This window comes from Gloeophyllum trabeum, assembly GCF_000344685.1.
Source record: "Gloeophyllum trabeum ATCC 11539 unplaced genomic scaffold GLOTRscaffold_00007, whole genome shotgun sequence".
Taxonomy (NCBI): Eukaryota; Fungi; Basidiomycota; class Agaricomycetes; order Gloeophyllales; family Gloeophyllaceae; genus Gloeophyllum; species Gloeophyllum trabeum.
The window spans coordinates 604,318-619,344 of NW_006920416.1; the positions used below are offsets into that span (position 1 = coordinate 604,318).

Consider the following 15,027-nt stretch of genomic DNA (forward strand, 5'->3'; position numbering starts at 1 on the left):
TGTCCTTCATCGAGACATCAGCGCAAATAATATCATGATCAGCATCGATCCAGCGAAGGAAAATGGCGCCAAGGGTTTTCTGATTGATCCAGAATTAGCATTTATTCCAGAAATGTCGAAGAAAGAACTAAAGTACCTTACGGTGCGTACGTCTGCCTCCGTTGCCCGTGTACCTCATTGACAAACATCATCTAGGGAACTATCCAATTCCTGTCCATTGAGCGACTACAAGAGAACCAGAGCGACCACAAATCATGGCATGATTTGGAGTCCGTCTTTTGGACCGTTCTCTGGGCAGTTCTTCGACACACCAACTCTTGGGTGACCATTACGGAGTACGGTACCCCGCGGCCTGGCAAGGACTGTGTCACCGAGATATTTGACACTCCGAAGGGAGGCGGCAAAATGATATTCCTCACTCTCGGAAAGGTCGAAGTTGAGGGTAATGTCCCGCTCACGAATTGCCTCGCCAAGCTTCGATTTCTGGTATACACCAAGTACGTCCGGGATCCGGAGATCAAGGCTTTACTGCGTCAGGAAGCCGAGGACGAGTTAAAGGACAGGATTTCACATGAATCGTTTTTGAAGGTCATCGAGGATGCCCTTGAGGATCGGAGCAAGTGGCCGCGCAACGACGGTGCCAAAGAGTTCAAGCCCGCTGGTAGACCCCGGACAGAGGAAAACACAGAGACAGGTATTACCCTGTCGCAAAGGATCTCCTGGTATACGTCGAGCCGTGATAGGACCCACCCCGGTTCGAACGATCCTGGCAGATTCGCGGGAATGGCAGGATCAGGTTCCGGAACAGAATCAGGCGCGCCGTTGCGCTATGACACTCATACATCGCGACACAAGGAGTCAAGTTCCCGCATCTCTCGTCCGACCACACTTCAGGCCGTGGAAGAACGTGCTCCTGGAGAGCCTCTGGTTCAATCTGAGCCCATTACTGAGAAGTCAGGCGTTGCCCTTCCTGGTTCAGGCGGGGAAGCCAGCGAACAGAGTGGTTTCGAGTCGAAGGCGACGTTAGCTCCCAAATCAAGCGCTGTCGCAACTGCCACTGCATCTGAATCTATCGATCCTGACCCTGCCTCAAAGCAGACGGTAAACAAAGGTCCACTTAGTCCGTCACCTCAAGAACGTAAACCCTCCAAACAATCCATGCCTCCAGCTACCAAGGCCCAACGGCCGTCGCGTTCTCCTCTACCTAAGGCGGACGCTAGCACCGAACTTGGCCATACGCGACGTACAGAAGGGGAAAGTCCTGGGCGCCGCGGCCAAGAACGGGCGAGGGTACCCAAGAAAAATGCATCCTCTTCGAAAGCGTCGCATGTTCCAGAGTTACCTGCAAATACAGTGAAAGCAAAGGCAGGGAGCGTTTGGACACGACGTGAAAAAAGGGGGGACGGAGAAGTTGGCACCGCTACATCTAGCAGACAACTTCGTTCGAAGGAAGCTCTCCGTAGCGGTGAGTCAATGCGTAACACCGGGAAATCATCTGGTTCCGCAAGGCCCAGTTGGAAGTAGCGCCACAATTTCTCTGGGGATGGAATTGTCCCATCTTCTTCATATGCTCTCTTTGCAAGTTGCTGTGATCTTTTATAATTTATCTGCGTCGCGCTAGCTGTATTGTTGTATCTGTTTTTCTCCTCCTCAGTAATGTCCCGGTACCATGCCATGGCCCCGCATGTGAGCATAGGACCATTGACTAGGGCGCATTGGTGTCTGGGGTGGATTGCCTTGCGGTGGTGCCGGGATGGGATGCATCATCGGCGGTGGGTGGAACGGGTATTGAATAGGCTGGGTATGGATATATGTCGGTGCACCTCGATATGGGCTTTGAAAGGGCGATCCAGGAGGCATTCGTTCTGCCACTGAGCACGTACAGTGAGGACCAGGATTGCCACAAGTGCAGACACGGCGCATCTCCCATTGGAATGCGATAGTACAGGAAAGACTAAAGTGGGAGCATACAGTTTATATACACTAGTGTAAAGAAAATTTAAAGAAAAGCGGCGAAAAATGTGGAGACGCGGCCTGGCATCTCCAAAGACGCGTCGACGCGTTGGGTCACGCACTCGGACAAATCTCGCATGACATCCCGCGGGTTACTAGCCAGCGCCACTGCAGCGTACCCCAGCGTACTGCAGCGGGGCTCTGCAGTGACTAAAGTGGCCACGCTGGGTACCCAGCGCCAGCGCCACTCTGCAGTCACCTCTAGAGGTAGTCGGGTTCACGGATTTCTCCAGGCGATGCCCCTTGGAGATGGCTGACACCCTGGCATTTTCAGTCCAGTAAGGTCCACCGCCCAACTCGACCGACTCAACCACCGACTCCTTCTCAGATTTCACAGCGGACATGACCTCTTCGCACCGCCGGTGCATATATAAGTGAGACGCCCCTTTTCTCCCCACCTCCTCATAGCCGCGAGTGCAGTACTTGCTAGTTTTCTTGACTTGCAACGCGCCGTAGCTGGGCGCTTGCGTCAGAATCGCAGACGGAATGGGAGCTAGGTGTAACTTCTACTAGTCGCAACATGATATGTATTGAATTCGATTGATGACGCACGGGCAGACCGGGGTCACAAGAGAAATACAAGACGATGAAATACTTTACAAACGCAAGGCTGTCAACGCCCGGGCGCATGCGTTCGTTATCTTCAACTACTGCAGGCAATATCCGATAATCTGCGGGTATATGCCAAGTATATGCGTGCAAATGTCAACGTTATGCATCTATAAGATGAATGGCACGACCGCCTTCCTGTCTTTGGGATAGTCCGGGAACTTCTCGTGGTACCACTGGTGCCCCTTATACGCCCTCGGCAGCATCGTGCACACCTCCGCCATGAAGAACAGCCACGGCGGACTCACAGTCCTCAGGAACTCAGCGCCCGACGCGAACGAGGGCATCGGCGCGCACGCGAGCGCGAAGCCGAACCACTCGACCCACTCGCAGAAGTAGTTCGGGTAAGATATGAGCGAGTACAGGTAGCCGTGAGGGATCGCGTAGTGGTTCTTGGGCTTCTCCTTTCCCTGCGCCTCGGCCTTCTTTGCGTCGCGGATGGACTTGCGCCGTATATTGAGCAGAATCTCGTCGTGCAGGATGTTGCCCGCGAACCCCGCCAGCCAGAGCGCGAGCCCAGCGTAGAACTTCCATGGCACCTGGGAAGAAACGAGGAAAGCGGTGGCGGCCGGGGATGAAAGGTACGTGCCTAGGAGGGAGCCATTGATGGTATTGAAGGCGACGGCGGCGAGGGGCACCATGATGTGAGATTTCGAGCGTGTGGGCGTGCGCAGGGGCGAGAGTACGGCGCGATTAAGGTAGTGCGTGAGAAAGAGAGCAACGAAGGGCGTGGTGGGGTCGGAGGGAGACGGAATGTGGGTCGTGTGGGTGAGCGGGGAAGCTAGGTATGTGTAGATGAAGAAGGCAGGGGAGACAAGTTCCATCAGGATCCAGGATTTGATGCCTGCGATGGGTGAGCACGGTATGCTTTATCCTCGGAAAAAAGCAGCGCGGCGAACCATCTACGAGGAATATGCTATCTCCCTTTGGAGAGAACCGGCCGAAGGGCGCGTTGATGAAGAATGTGGTCGGCGTGGTGAGGGCTGGCACGACAGCGAACCATTTTCTGGCGGCTGGAGTCAGGTGAGTCCCCATACGCGCTAGCACGTCGGTCGCTGCTCACTGTCATACCAGAGCATCGCATCTGCGACATTGGGCTTCCAGTGCATCCAGGACATCGTCGAAGTCAAAGCAAAGTGGAACGACTTGCCGCGACGTTTGCCCTGACGTATGCGGGGGAGCATTGATCGACCACGTGGCAGCCATCAGTGAGCTCTTTGATTCCGCGTTCGAGTCCTGCCTCTGTCATCTTCTGCCATGACCTTCGGAGTTGCGCTCTCGTGAATGCAGCTTACTGTGACCAGGACGAGGACCAAGCCGCTCGTAATGCCAGAGTTGACGCCATCGCAGACTTATGAAGCACGCGGGATGATATGCGCAAAGGGGCATATCTGATCCGCTGTGGGCATTTGTGTACGGGAACAGTTATCCCCATATACCCATCATCATTCAACCTCACGGTAATGCCTCCTTATGCTACGCTGCAACTCCCGAGAAGCCCATCCGTGCCTTGCGCACGGGGATGGTGCCTCTCTTCTGACCTGAGCCAGTTATCGTGCCAAGACAATATCGGACCAGTGCTTGCATTTGGATTCCGGGTCTCATGAAATGACACGAAGTGCCTATGGCTCTGGTCAGCCTAGAAGAGTCCATGGAAGGACGGTATGCATATGGCGGCCTCTTATAAGAGGCCGCGATCACTGCTATCAGTCTCCGTGCTTACTCTCGTCCCAAGAGCAAGTACAAGGTACGTTTCGACTTTCTCTTGAAATGATCTGTTCTAATCACGGTTGTAGATGCGTTTCGCCGACATCCCCGCTCTGATTGCAGCGCTCGCCGCACCCGCACTGGGTATAACAATCAGTAAGTTCTCCCCACCTTGCTTACAACCGGAATCGGCTTCTCACCCGTCTACGAACCTCAGCATCGACCTGGACGATAACTTACATTCAGACGTGCCCGTACATTGTGTACAAGCCGACGCCGACGACAGTGCCCGCGGTCACCGAGACGGTGTCGCTGCCGTACACGTACGTCTTACCCGCTCCTCGCCAAATATCATGTACTGATTTTGATTTCGATCGCGGTAGTACGACGTCGACTTTTTCCCAAATCGAATACAGCTTGTCCGACTACTCCACGATTTTCTATCTCCCCACGCCCCCGGTGGTTCCCGACCCGAACGCGACGACTTACACCACCGTTGTTGACTACGTGCGTATTTGCCCTTCTCCCTCTCAGTGTCATGTATAATGTGATGTTAATGGCACAGGCGTGCACAACGACGAACACCAACGACGCGTATACGATCGCGACCCCGAGCCCGGTGTACGTCGGCACGACGACGCTCACAGAGTGGGCAGCGACAAAGACAGTCACGGACGTCTATACAACAGCGACGGTATTCGGTTAGTTGGGGTGGACAGGAATGGGAGAAATAAATAAATATTTGTCATGGTGATGTGCCGAAGCGCAAGCCTGCTGGCCTATCTAGTTTTTAAGGCCGTCGTACTGGCATTCAGGGTCGCAAAGGAAACAAGAGTCTTACAGTGAAAGTGTGTATCTTGCAAGGCACGGTAGGCGGCTGCTAGCAAACTCGGCCCAATGGGAACAATGGAGCTCGACTATGGGCTACATAGAGGGTCTACCATACCCGCATGGGAGCTATGACCGCCCGCCCTCGAGAGCTTCACGCCGTCCGTCTCCTCGTCTATTCGGAGTCATAAAGCAGTCTCCGCGCACTTCTATCTCTTCATTAGTCGTCCTCATGATCTTCGTCCCTTGCACTTTCATCGCCATGCGCGACCTCTTCGTCACTATATCCCTCCTCTTCTTCATCAGTGATCTCCCCGTGGTCCTCATCCTTGTCAGAGTGTGAAGCATCCGATCCAGACAGAATCCAATCCTCCACGCCCATCTGCAGCCGCAATATCATCTCATGTATTTTACCGCCCCATGCGTCCTCGTCGACAGTGCCGACCTCAGGAAAGAGGGTGTACAGAAAGAGGGCCACCTCCGCCGCCGTCTCTATGTCCTCGGACTCAGTGGTAAGGTATAACGACTGCATATTTCGATTTGGCGGTATGGAGGAAACGTCAGGGAGGGGAGTGTCGTAATACACAGGGACATTCCACCACTCAAGCATCGGGCAATGGCGCGCGAAAGTCTCGAGGATGCTGATCGGCGGCACTTCTGTGACCATCTCATCGTCATAGTCACCAACTGAGTCAGCTGGAATATAGAGGCCGAGGTTCTTGAGACGTGGCCAGGCAAGAGCCATGGCACGGAAATCTTCGGGGTAGAAGTCAATAGAGTCGTTCCTCCCGTGGACGTACATTTCCTCCAGGTCCTTGGAGAGCAGAGCTCTTCGGATTAGGTCCCTGCCGGTGTAATATCCCATTGCGCGAGGGATATGCCATCTACACTGTTTGAGCGCCGTAAGCGGCAAGGCATCCTGTATCGGAAGGGGCTTGTATTCGCCGATATCGATGCTAGACATTTCCAGTGACACCAGTTTGTCTGCCAGGATACGCGGGAGAATCGGCCATGACATTCGCCATATGGCCATTCAATTTGAGCTCTTCCAGTTCCGAGAATTCGAGGAAGGCGCTGTCCGAAGGAAGGAACAAGTTCGAAACTTCAATATCCAACTTCCGAAACCTGTGGAAGGGGGCCATGGCACGGAGGATGTCCCATGTTACCCAACTGTACGCGTACGGACGAACCTGACGTGATTTACGAGACCGTGTCTTGGAAGACAGCCGCACGATATTCAGAGATTTAAACTCAGAGATAGCATGCAACGAGAGGTCGACGGGTATCTTCGTCAACAGGAGTTGCTTTACGTCAGGGGCGTATGCCGGGAGTCCGTCGAGAAGCGATTGCAGCTTTCGGACAGCAATATGTCTGGGGTTATAGGGGTCAAGAGAGACATAAAGGGAGAGTATTCGAGAGCCTTTTGGGATGAGGACGGACAGTTCCTCCTCCGAACCCCACCAGTTCAGCGCGCGAAGATTTGGGAAGACGGGTGATAAACCACGGGCCCGTAGTGTTTGGTACACAGATTCATGAACCTGGATATAGCCGTTGCAGGATAGCTCCTGCACATACGATGCGTATTTCTTCAAACGTTGGATATCAGCTGAATCGATACAGTTCGTGAGATACTGCAGTACAGTGTTGAGCAGACCGTACTGGGTTGGAGCTGCAATATAGCAAGCCACTTACACAGGACCTTCGTCTTTTCTCAAGTTTGTAGCCTTTGCAGACGCGGAGTAGACGATGGAACCCGTAGAGATGTTTCCACAGGACCTTCAGAGCTACCTCGCTAAAAGTCTTGCATGTCAATGCTGCCGCTAACAGCTCCCAATTTCTTCCACCATCATTGGATAGCGTTTCAAAAAATAGGAGCAAGAGGTCCACTTGACTCAATGCACGGTGCATGATAGTCTGGCTGAGCTGGCGAAGATAAGGCTTAAGTGCGGATTTGGGTGGATGGTTCTATGCAAGCAATCAATGTAGTTTCAGGCTTCAGCGTCAACAGGTTGTTGGCAATACAGATTCCCTCTGACCGCAGTCTTTGCGAGCGTAATTGCCTGAGGGACCGGGCTTTTGAGGCGAATGGTGGCCTACTGAATCCCGAGTCCCGACTCAGAGGTGCGCGTTCGCCTGCCCTCAATATTTCACGTGACTAGAGCTAGTACTACACTAACTCTGCAATATTTTCTCTTCAAGTTGTTTCCAGTCTTATTGCGGTACTCGCAGACGAGAGGCGAGAACGTTCTTTGAGGCTACATCTGTTGCAAGGCCTTTTGACTGATACCCCACGCAGCCCAATGACATGCGTGCCAAGGAGAATCTAAGATCATGCACCTTTCGTCTGAAGCCCTAACCGTTCCTTAATTCCTCTCGAAAGGATAGGAAGGGGCACGACGGAATGTAACCAGAGGGCAAGAGGGAGGCTCCTCCATCCCCGTCTCTCACCTTCGCCCGCAAGGAAGCGCGATACGGCAGGTACTGCAAGACGGAGAGGTACCGATGCGCCTGTCTGGTGTCCGCGGACCCTTCGCTCAAGTTCTCTGTGGATTGCAATATGCCACTGGCTCGGCGCACCGGGATGTCCGTCGTTGAATCGGTTTGGCCGCGGGTTCCGAGTTTGTTGTCCTCGTTGCAGGTTGTCGCGGTGGACTTCGGCGAAAGCTCGATTGCAGTCTGATGATATGGCACGGGAATATTATCCATCACAGAAAGAGGTCGCACGGCAAAGGCTTCCATGTCCGTTGATTTCTGTTGCATGGCCCGCTGCTCCCGGTTCAAGCGCTGCTGCAGGTTGTCTCTAGTCTGAGAGGGAAGCAGCTGCTTGGCGACAGATTTATCTTCTGCCAGCACCTGTGGTAGGGGACGTGACCTAAGGGCTTCCCCTGCTGTCGGCTCTTGGCTCGGTACCATGCCATCAGAGCGTGCCATGGCCCATGATGCATACTTCCGGAACCTAGGGGGGACCGCACTCGCTTCGTGGCCGCCGACATACTTGCGGAATCTAGGAGGACCCGCCTCGGTTCTGGGGCCATAATCGCTGTATTTTTCCTTGTATTTCCCGCTCCCTTCCACGGTTGCACTCTGACTCGGAAGTAGAGGTATGACAAGACCCTGCCCCGGGCTCGGTCTACTCGACTCGCGACGGGTTTCGCATGATGTTCATGCGGATTAGCTGTAGCTCGAATGAACATCAAGAACAGACTCAGGTCACCGGCTATAGCACCTTGTAGCATATCTGAAGTTTGCTGACATGCGGGTTGGGGAATGGGTTCTTAGGAAATAGTAGCAGCGCTGTCGTGCTCGAACACAACTTGGCTGTTGGCCATCATGCTTCACTGTAACTCGTCCCGTACCGTAGATGTGTGCCGTCCGCCACCGACAGCATCCGTTCATGGTCACAGCACTGCTTTTCGGCGTATTCTACGTTCACATCAAGGCCGCATCACGACTCTGCCTTCGTGGGATTGCCGGAGGATCCCTCCACCCCCCTCCTCCATCCCGCAGATACACAAGTTGCTGTTGATGCTGCACCAAGTCTGTACCTTTCTACCTACGACATAGGTAATTAGCGATGACGTTCCACCTCAAATCTTCCTGCTTTCCGCTGTCAGGACAAGGGTCGAACAAGGTCATTTGTTTCTCCTAGTGATGCACGAAAGAGGCTAAAGCTGGGCTTAAATATGTCTATTCGGCTTTGACCGAACTGTGGCCTCGGCTTGCAGTACTTACTATATCCAGTAACACACAAGCCTTCTATGGAAGTCACTTCTTCACTATCAGTTCTTTTCACCTACGACATATGTCGACGTATTTTTACCTTTCTAAAATTCCTTATAAACCGGCAGGCTCTACTTCAACTGTACTTTTTTTCCCTCTGCCCCCACCATCCCATCCAGCCATACCCGAGCGACGCGTCCGGCCGTACTCATAGTCATCTAGTGTGAGCGTACCTCTTTGGCTTTCGCCTACAAGTAAGATGTTCCAACCCTCGCTTATTGCAAAATGTATATGGTCGCTAAATCTGTCTTATAGGTGACGGCCAAGGCCCTGCGCTTACGGTGTTGTCTGGACGGTCTTCGAGGTCCTGCAACGATGCATCGCGAATTTAGACAAAGTTTAGATCCCAGACTTCAATTGTTGACCGCGGCGGGAACAAAAGATCGCTTACGTAAACGGGTCTCTATTAGCTGGATCTACTTGAGGTGCGCTCACCGCACCCCTCTGGGCTCGATCCTCTGTCAGAGCAGGCTATTGACAGTCCATATCCTCGTTGTATTCTGGCTTGCCCCTAATCACTCTCTCAACGGTACCGCAGGTCCTACCGGCGCCGCCAGCTGCCAGACATACGCTTTTCTCTTCCCCGCAGTAACGACCTTCGACCATGTCCAACACAACCGACACCATCAACCAGCTCATCCAGAGCAATGTGGGCAGAACCGTCTCATCGCAGGCCGTGGCTTCGCAGGTTATCCTGATGGCGATTGTTTCGGTGAGTGCAGCATTCAGCAGGGGCGTGCGGGGCAGCTGTGTGACGTTGAAGTGCAGTTCGCTACGATCTTTGTATTCAACATCCTCCGACCACGAAACAAGGTGCGCAGTATGCCAATGATTTATTGTAGCGTACTCACCTTGCTCTGGCGGCAGGTTATCTACGAACCGAAAGTAAAGTATCACACAGGCGCCCAAAAGCCGCCCGCCATCTCCGACTCGCCCCTCGGCTGGGTTTCACCCATCCTCCACTATCACGAAGCCGACCTTGTCGACAAGATCGGCCTCGATGCGATCGCCTTCCTCCGCTTCCTGCGCCTCCTGCGATGGCTATTCACCGCCATCGCCGCCCTAGTCTGCGCGACGCTTATCCCCGTCAACCTCACCTATAACATGAAAAACTTCGAGGACTCGGACACTAAGCCGGACATCCTGTCCATGCTCACTGTCAGCAACATCTACGGGACGAATCTGCTGTTCGTGCACATAGCGGTGACGTACGGCATCACTGCGCTCGTGATGGGCTTCGTATGGGTGCACTGGCGAAACATGGTGCGGTTACGACAGAACTGGTTCCGCAGCCCCGAGTACCAGCAGTCGTTTTACGCACGCACGCTCCTCATCCTGCGTGTACCAAGGCAGCTCCAGTCGGACGAGGGTATCCGCGCGATCTTCGAATCCGTCCAGGTGCCGTACCCCACAACTTCCGTGCATATTGGGCGCAAGGTTGGCCGGCTGCCGGAGTTGATTGAGTATCACAACGAGACGGTGCGTGAGCTGGAGAAGGTGCTGGTTCGGTATTTGAAGGGCGGGCGGATCGGGAAGGAGCGGCCGACGATAAGGCAGGGCGGTTTCCTCGGTTGTTGTGGTGGTGAGAAGAAGGATGCGATTGATTACTACACGTGAGTTAAGGAGCTTAGTAATTTCAATAAGTTTACCACTGACTGCCGTTCACCCAAAACTCAGGCAGAAACTAAGACGCACGGAGGCGGCCGTTGAGGAGTATCGACACCAGATCGACAAGCGCAAGGCGGAGAACTACGGATTCGCATCTATGGCTGCGGTCCCATATGCACATATCGTCGCGAACTTGCTGCGGAACAAGCGACCGAAGGGCACAATCGTTACGCTCGCGCCGAACCCGAAGGACATCATCTGGAGCAATATCACGAAGAGCCCCGGCGAGGTGGCGCGTTTGCGGATGATTGGGTTCTTGCTCCTTGCTGTGGTGTGTTTCTTCAATACTGTGCCGCTATTCGCAATCTCAGTGCTGGCCAACTTGAGCGCCGTGAGTAGTCGGGCCGTGTCCATACTCGTCACGGTTATCCTGACAAGGGACTTGCTATCAGATCTCTGCATACGTAGGGTTCCTGAAGAGGTGGGCTGATAATTCACCGACTACGTTCGCAATCATCTCTGGTGTGCTGCCGCCTACGGTGTCCGCGATCTTCGGTTATTTCTTGCCAGTCCTCATGCGCTGGCTTACGCGGTACATGGGCGCGCATACGCACTCTAGACTTGACCGTGCAGTTGTCGCGCGCTACTTTGCGTTCCTGGTCATTTCGCAGCTGATCATCTTCACGCTCATTGGTGTCGCTTTCAGTAAGTGGTGCTGTTGCTATACGTCGACAGTTGAGCTGATGTGCCTTCCTTTGTGTAGAGGCGATTGCACAGGTTGTCACGCTTATTGGGGAGCATAAGAGTTTCAGCACGATTATAGCGAATTTGAAACGTGAGGATGATCTCTTTGCGTTGTCCGAGACGGTGCTAAATGGAGGTTTCTATCTCCAGAATTACCCGCTACCATCAATCAGACGTATATCGGCCAATCGTCGTACTGGCTCACGTTCTTCCCGTTAGTTTCCGATCGCCTTTTCTATGTCGCCCTAAGCTGACGTTCTGCTTATCTCAGTCTTCGTGGTTTCCTGGCTGTATTCGACCTTGCGCAGATATTGAACCTTGTGTGGACGACTTTCAAGACTCAGTACGTCCCAAGCACGTGTCTCGTCGATTGGACTGACGACTGCTTGCAGTGTATTTGGCCGGACGCCAAGGGACATCAGGGATTGGACACGACCGCCGGATTTCGAGTATGCCATCTATTAGTGAGTGGGAATGTCTTGCGTTTTGAAGCTGTAAATTGAGCGGTTTGTGTCGGTAGCTCAAACATACTGTTCATGGCATGCGTGGGCTTCGTGTTCGCTCCGTTGGCGCCTCTCGTAGCTGCTGCTGCTGCGGTTGTGTTCTGGATCAGCTCCTGGGTATACAAGTACCAGCTGATGTTCGTGTTCGTCTCTAGGGTGGAGACTGGCGGAGTATGTGTTGCAGTCATTGAACATATCTGGCTACTATTGCTAATGCTGTCATGCAGCGTTTGTGGAACCCTGTCATTAACCGTATTCTCGCATCTGTGGTTCTGATGCAAGCACTGATGACCCTAAGTGAGCGTTTTCTCTGTTGCTACAGAGCATTGAAGTTGCTGATTTTTTGTTGCAGCTATGGGTCTGCAAATGGGGTGGACCTCGTGGCATTGGGTCGCGACGCTTCCTCCTATAGTCTTCATCTTCATCTTCAAGGCGTACGTGAACCGTACTTTCGATCGTCAATTCCGGTACTATATCCCTACGGAAGAGGAGTTGCGCCTTGCCAAGGTACATTCACAACGCGCTGACAACGCCGGAAACCGCCTCGAAAAGCGGTTCGGACACCCAGCACTGCATTCCGAGCTGTTCACACCGATGCTCCATTCGAAGATGATGCCGTTGCTGCCTCAGGTGTATTCCGGCAAGATCGCGAACGACAAGGCGCAGCTGGCAGAGTATGGCGGGCAGGCTATGGAAGCGCAAGTGGTATCTGGTATCAAGATTGCGGGTATCGATCAGGTTAGTCGTCATGCACGATTGTCGATGTTCGTCCATTTACTGACATGTATATTTATAAAGGCGAATCTGGACTACGATCCTGCCTTGTACCAGCGCGATCGCGGCGAACTGGATTGGGATCAACGGTCAATGGCTTCGACGAACATCCTTGGCAGTGATACTGCTTCTCTTCATGCCTCAAAATCTACCTATTACGCCAATGGCCGATCCTCACCCGCGCCGTCTATGGCAGGCGTGGGCGCCGCGAGGTTCGACAGATATATGGCGCACGGCCCATCGCGACTGGGAACGCCAGCGCACGACATCGAGTTGAGTCGATTTGACGGCAACGATCAGCAGCCTCTGCTTGCTGCGCAGCAGCCGCTAGGCTACTTTGACCCCCGTTTTGCCAATAGTGCGGTGTCGGTCAATTCAGCATATCCATACCAGAACGAGACGCCGCCGCCTGTTCCACAACTGCCTCCGCAGTATCCGCCACAACCTCACCAGCCCGCGGAGGGCTACCGGATGGCTCCGGTGCACCGACCTTATGCATCGAGCGGCCAGCCAGCTCCCAGTGATAACATGGCTGGACGGGGAACGTTTAACCGAGGATATTCTGCTGGATAAGTCCCTCGGGCTGCGGGCCGTTTGTTGCTTCATGTACTACGGAGTCTGGACTATGGTTTGGCTTCTTCCGCTGCACCCTCATTCATTTGCATAGACTAAGTAATAGCAGCGGGATAGGCCTGCTGTTGGTTTTCGATGTTGTCGGGTCGTGATATGGACTTCATATATATTAATCTATAGCAGTGTATTCATGTATTCATGCGGAGTTGATTATGGGACAGCAGTGGGCAATCACTAGATAGTACTAGACGGACGGGTGCAGCTCATGCCACAGTCAGTCCGAGTTTCTACACGCCGTGATATGCTTCTGTCACAGTGTCAGTCGGAACCACCTGCGTCTATCATTTGCCTCAATACCTGCTGTCGTCCGAGTCAAGAGCTCCAGAAGCCTGAAGTCCTCTAAGAACAGTGTGACCAGTGCGTACTCCCCGGACTCATGATTTCATGTGAGTGGTAATAACCCTCGCAACTATGCAACTCAGGCCATTCATGATCAAGGGCCCGTATTGTCAGCAGGCCCATTCTTGAAGTACTGCGTTGGGCGGTTTGTGTACGACCCCGGGCCTCCAGAGATTGCCAGTCTTTCGTTTGCTAGGCCAGATAACTATGCATACAGCATTGAGTCATGTGGATCTCCTACTCTTGATTTTTGAAATGATACCCCGTGAGTCATCAGGAAAACCCTCCCTGGCAAATTAGACATAATTTTGCATAATTGGCTCTAGGGCCATATAATGAAGATAACGGGTGGATAAGTTCTGGATAAGTTCATATAACCGACATAATCTCATACAAGAGAACACCAAAGTCATAAGTCAATGTAATTTGGTACATATATACAATCTGATCATGGACATTTAGAGTAGATACATTCTACATACATAACCTTTGCCACAAGTCCCGACAGAGTCCGGTCCTTGTATCCTGCTATCCCTTCTACCAGTTGTCGCAATTACTTCTCGGGCATGACTGCAGGGCTTACCAGGTGTCGACAGTGGGGCAGTAGCTACGGCCGCACTCCCATGTTCTCGTTGATAAGCCTCAGGATCGTCTGACCCCCGAAAACGCGGATTCAGCACATCATACAAGCGCCCCGGAGCTTATTCGACACAGCGCTCGCACGCCTCTAGGCTTCTATGGGCTCTAAAAGACTTTTTCTATTTAGCTCCGGACTTCCCAACATCCTCGAGGCGTACTCGGACCCATTCAGTGATTTATCTCCGCGCACCGAAGCTCCGGAGTGACTTAACCAATGCGACTTCTAGCTGCGTTAGCTCCGGGACCCGCGGACGCTTCTATCGAGGGGCGTCTTCCTCATGCCCACCCTCCAGCACTCACTCCCCCTCGTTTCCGTCAAGATACCGAAGGTGCGGACGCATACGAGTCACCATAAGGTCAGCATCAGTCAGCAAACGGCCGGAGGTAATTAACACGTGACCGGCGTGTCGCACGGAGTGATGGGACCACTTGGGTCAGGTGGCGAAGCGTCGAGGTGACCTATAGGGGCAGGAAAGAGCAAGTGGGAGCGCAAGAGAGTCGTATGGTATATGGTATAGCGGAGGAAAGTGCTGAGCAATCCTGTGGGTAGCGGCGTTTATTTGTTATTTATCTCCGAACGGTCGCAAAGCCATTCCTGTAGTATAAATTGTACAAAGTAGCATACAGAAAAATAAGTTTCGACTTCACCATCTCAGAGAATTAGTGTTACGATCTCAGCGACCCGAGAAGTTCGAAAGCATCGAACCTAGCGAATTATAACCGATCCTAGCTTTGCCAATAGGCCTGACTCGTCGAGTGAATTATCTCCGCCATCGATCCAATTAGCTCCGGTGAGTCTCACATAGCGAAATAAAATTAACCAAGTTTCTCTAGCAATTTCTACTCCCGT

At 53.0% G+C, this 15,027-nt stretch overlaps 6 protein-coding genes across 6 annotated transcripts; 3 read left to right on the plus strand and 3 right to left on the minus strand.

Moving 5' to 3' along the window:
• Positions 1–112: 112 nt before the first annotated feature.
• Positions 113–1,524, plus strand: GLOTRDRAFT_129400 (uncharacterized protein; the record flags this gene model as incomplete). The annotated part of the gene is made up of 2 exons (XM_007868084.1): positions 113–142; positions 196–1,524. 2 exons carry the CDS (start codon positions 113–115, stop codon positions 1,522–1,524), a joined length of 1,359 nt encoding a protein of 452 aa, XP_007866275.1.
• A 1,001-nt stretch (positions 1,525–2,525) lies between these two features.
• GLOTRDRAFT_76409 (uncharacterized protein) lies at positions 2,526–3,755 on the minus strand. Its single transcript, XM_007868085.1, has 3 exons — positions 3,686–3,755; positions 3,522–3,635; positions 2,526–3,466 (listed from the first exon to the last, which is right to left on the minus strand). Exons 1-3 carry the CDS (start codon positions 3,738–3,740, stop codon positions 2,733–2,735), a joined length of 903 nt encoding a protein of 300 aa, XP_007866276.1. The 5' UTR covers positions 3,741–3,755; the 3' UTR covers positions 2,526–2,732.
• Positions 3,756–4,246: 491 nt separating this feature from the next.
• GLOTRDRAFT_121404 (uncharacterized protein) lies at positions 4,247–5,035 on the plus strand (the record flags this gene model as incomplete). The annotated part of the gene is made up of 6 exons (XM_007868086.1): positions 4,247–4,284; positions 4,333–4,369; positions 4,419–4,485; positions 4,547–4,652; positions 4,713–4,836; positions 4,895–5,035. 6 exons carry the CDS (start codon positions 4,247–4,249, stop codon positions 5,033–5,035), a joined length of 513 nt encoding a protein of 170 aa, XP_007866277.1.
• A 342-nt stretch (positions 5,036–5,377) lies between these two features.
• On the minus strand, positions 5,378–6,022 carry GLOTRDRAFT_129403 (uncharacterized protein; the record flags this gene model as incomplete). Its single annotated transcript, XM_007868087.1, has 1 exon — positions 5,378–6,022. One exon carries the CDS (start codon positions 6,020–6,022, stop codon positions 5,378–5,380), a length of 645 nt encoding a protein of 214 aa, XP_007866278.1.
• A 91-nt stretch (positions 6,023–6,113) lies between these two features.
• On the minus strand, positions 6,114–8,088 carry GLOTRDRAFT_129404 (uncharacterized protein; the record flags this gene model as incomplete). The annotated part of the gene is made up of 2 exons (XM_007868088.1): positions 6,114–6,743; positions 7,606–8,088. 2 exons carry the CDS (start codon positions 8,086–8,088, stop codon positions 6,114–6,116), a joined length of 1,113 nt encoding a protein of 370 aa, XP_007866279.1.
• A 1,453-nt stretch (positions 8,089–9,541) lies between these two features.
• On the plus strand, positions 9,542–13,139 carry GLOTRDRAFT_93652 (DUF221-domain-containing protein; the record flags this gene model as incomplete). Its single annotated transcript, XM_007868089.1, has 13 exons — positions 9,542–9,649; positions 9,670–9,750; positions 9,805–10,550; positions 10,615–10,936; positions 10,998–11,250; positions 11,309–11,380; positions 11,410–11,503; positions 11,561–11,632; positions 11,682–11,753; positions 11,810–11,963; positions 12,020–12,089; positions 12,145–12,530; positions 12,591–13,139. 13 exons carry the CDS (start codon positions 9,542–9,544, stop codon positions 13,137–13,139), a joined length of 2,979 nt encoding a protein of 992 aa, XP_007866280.1.
• Positions 13,140–15,027: the final 1,888 nt, after the last annotated feature.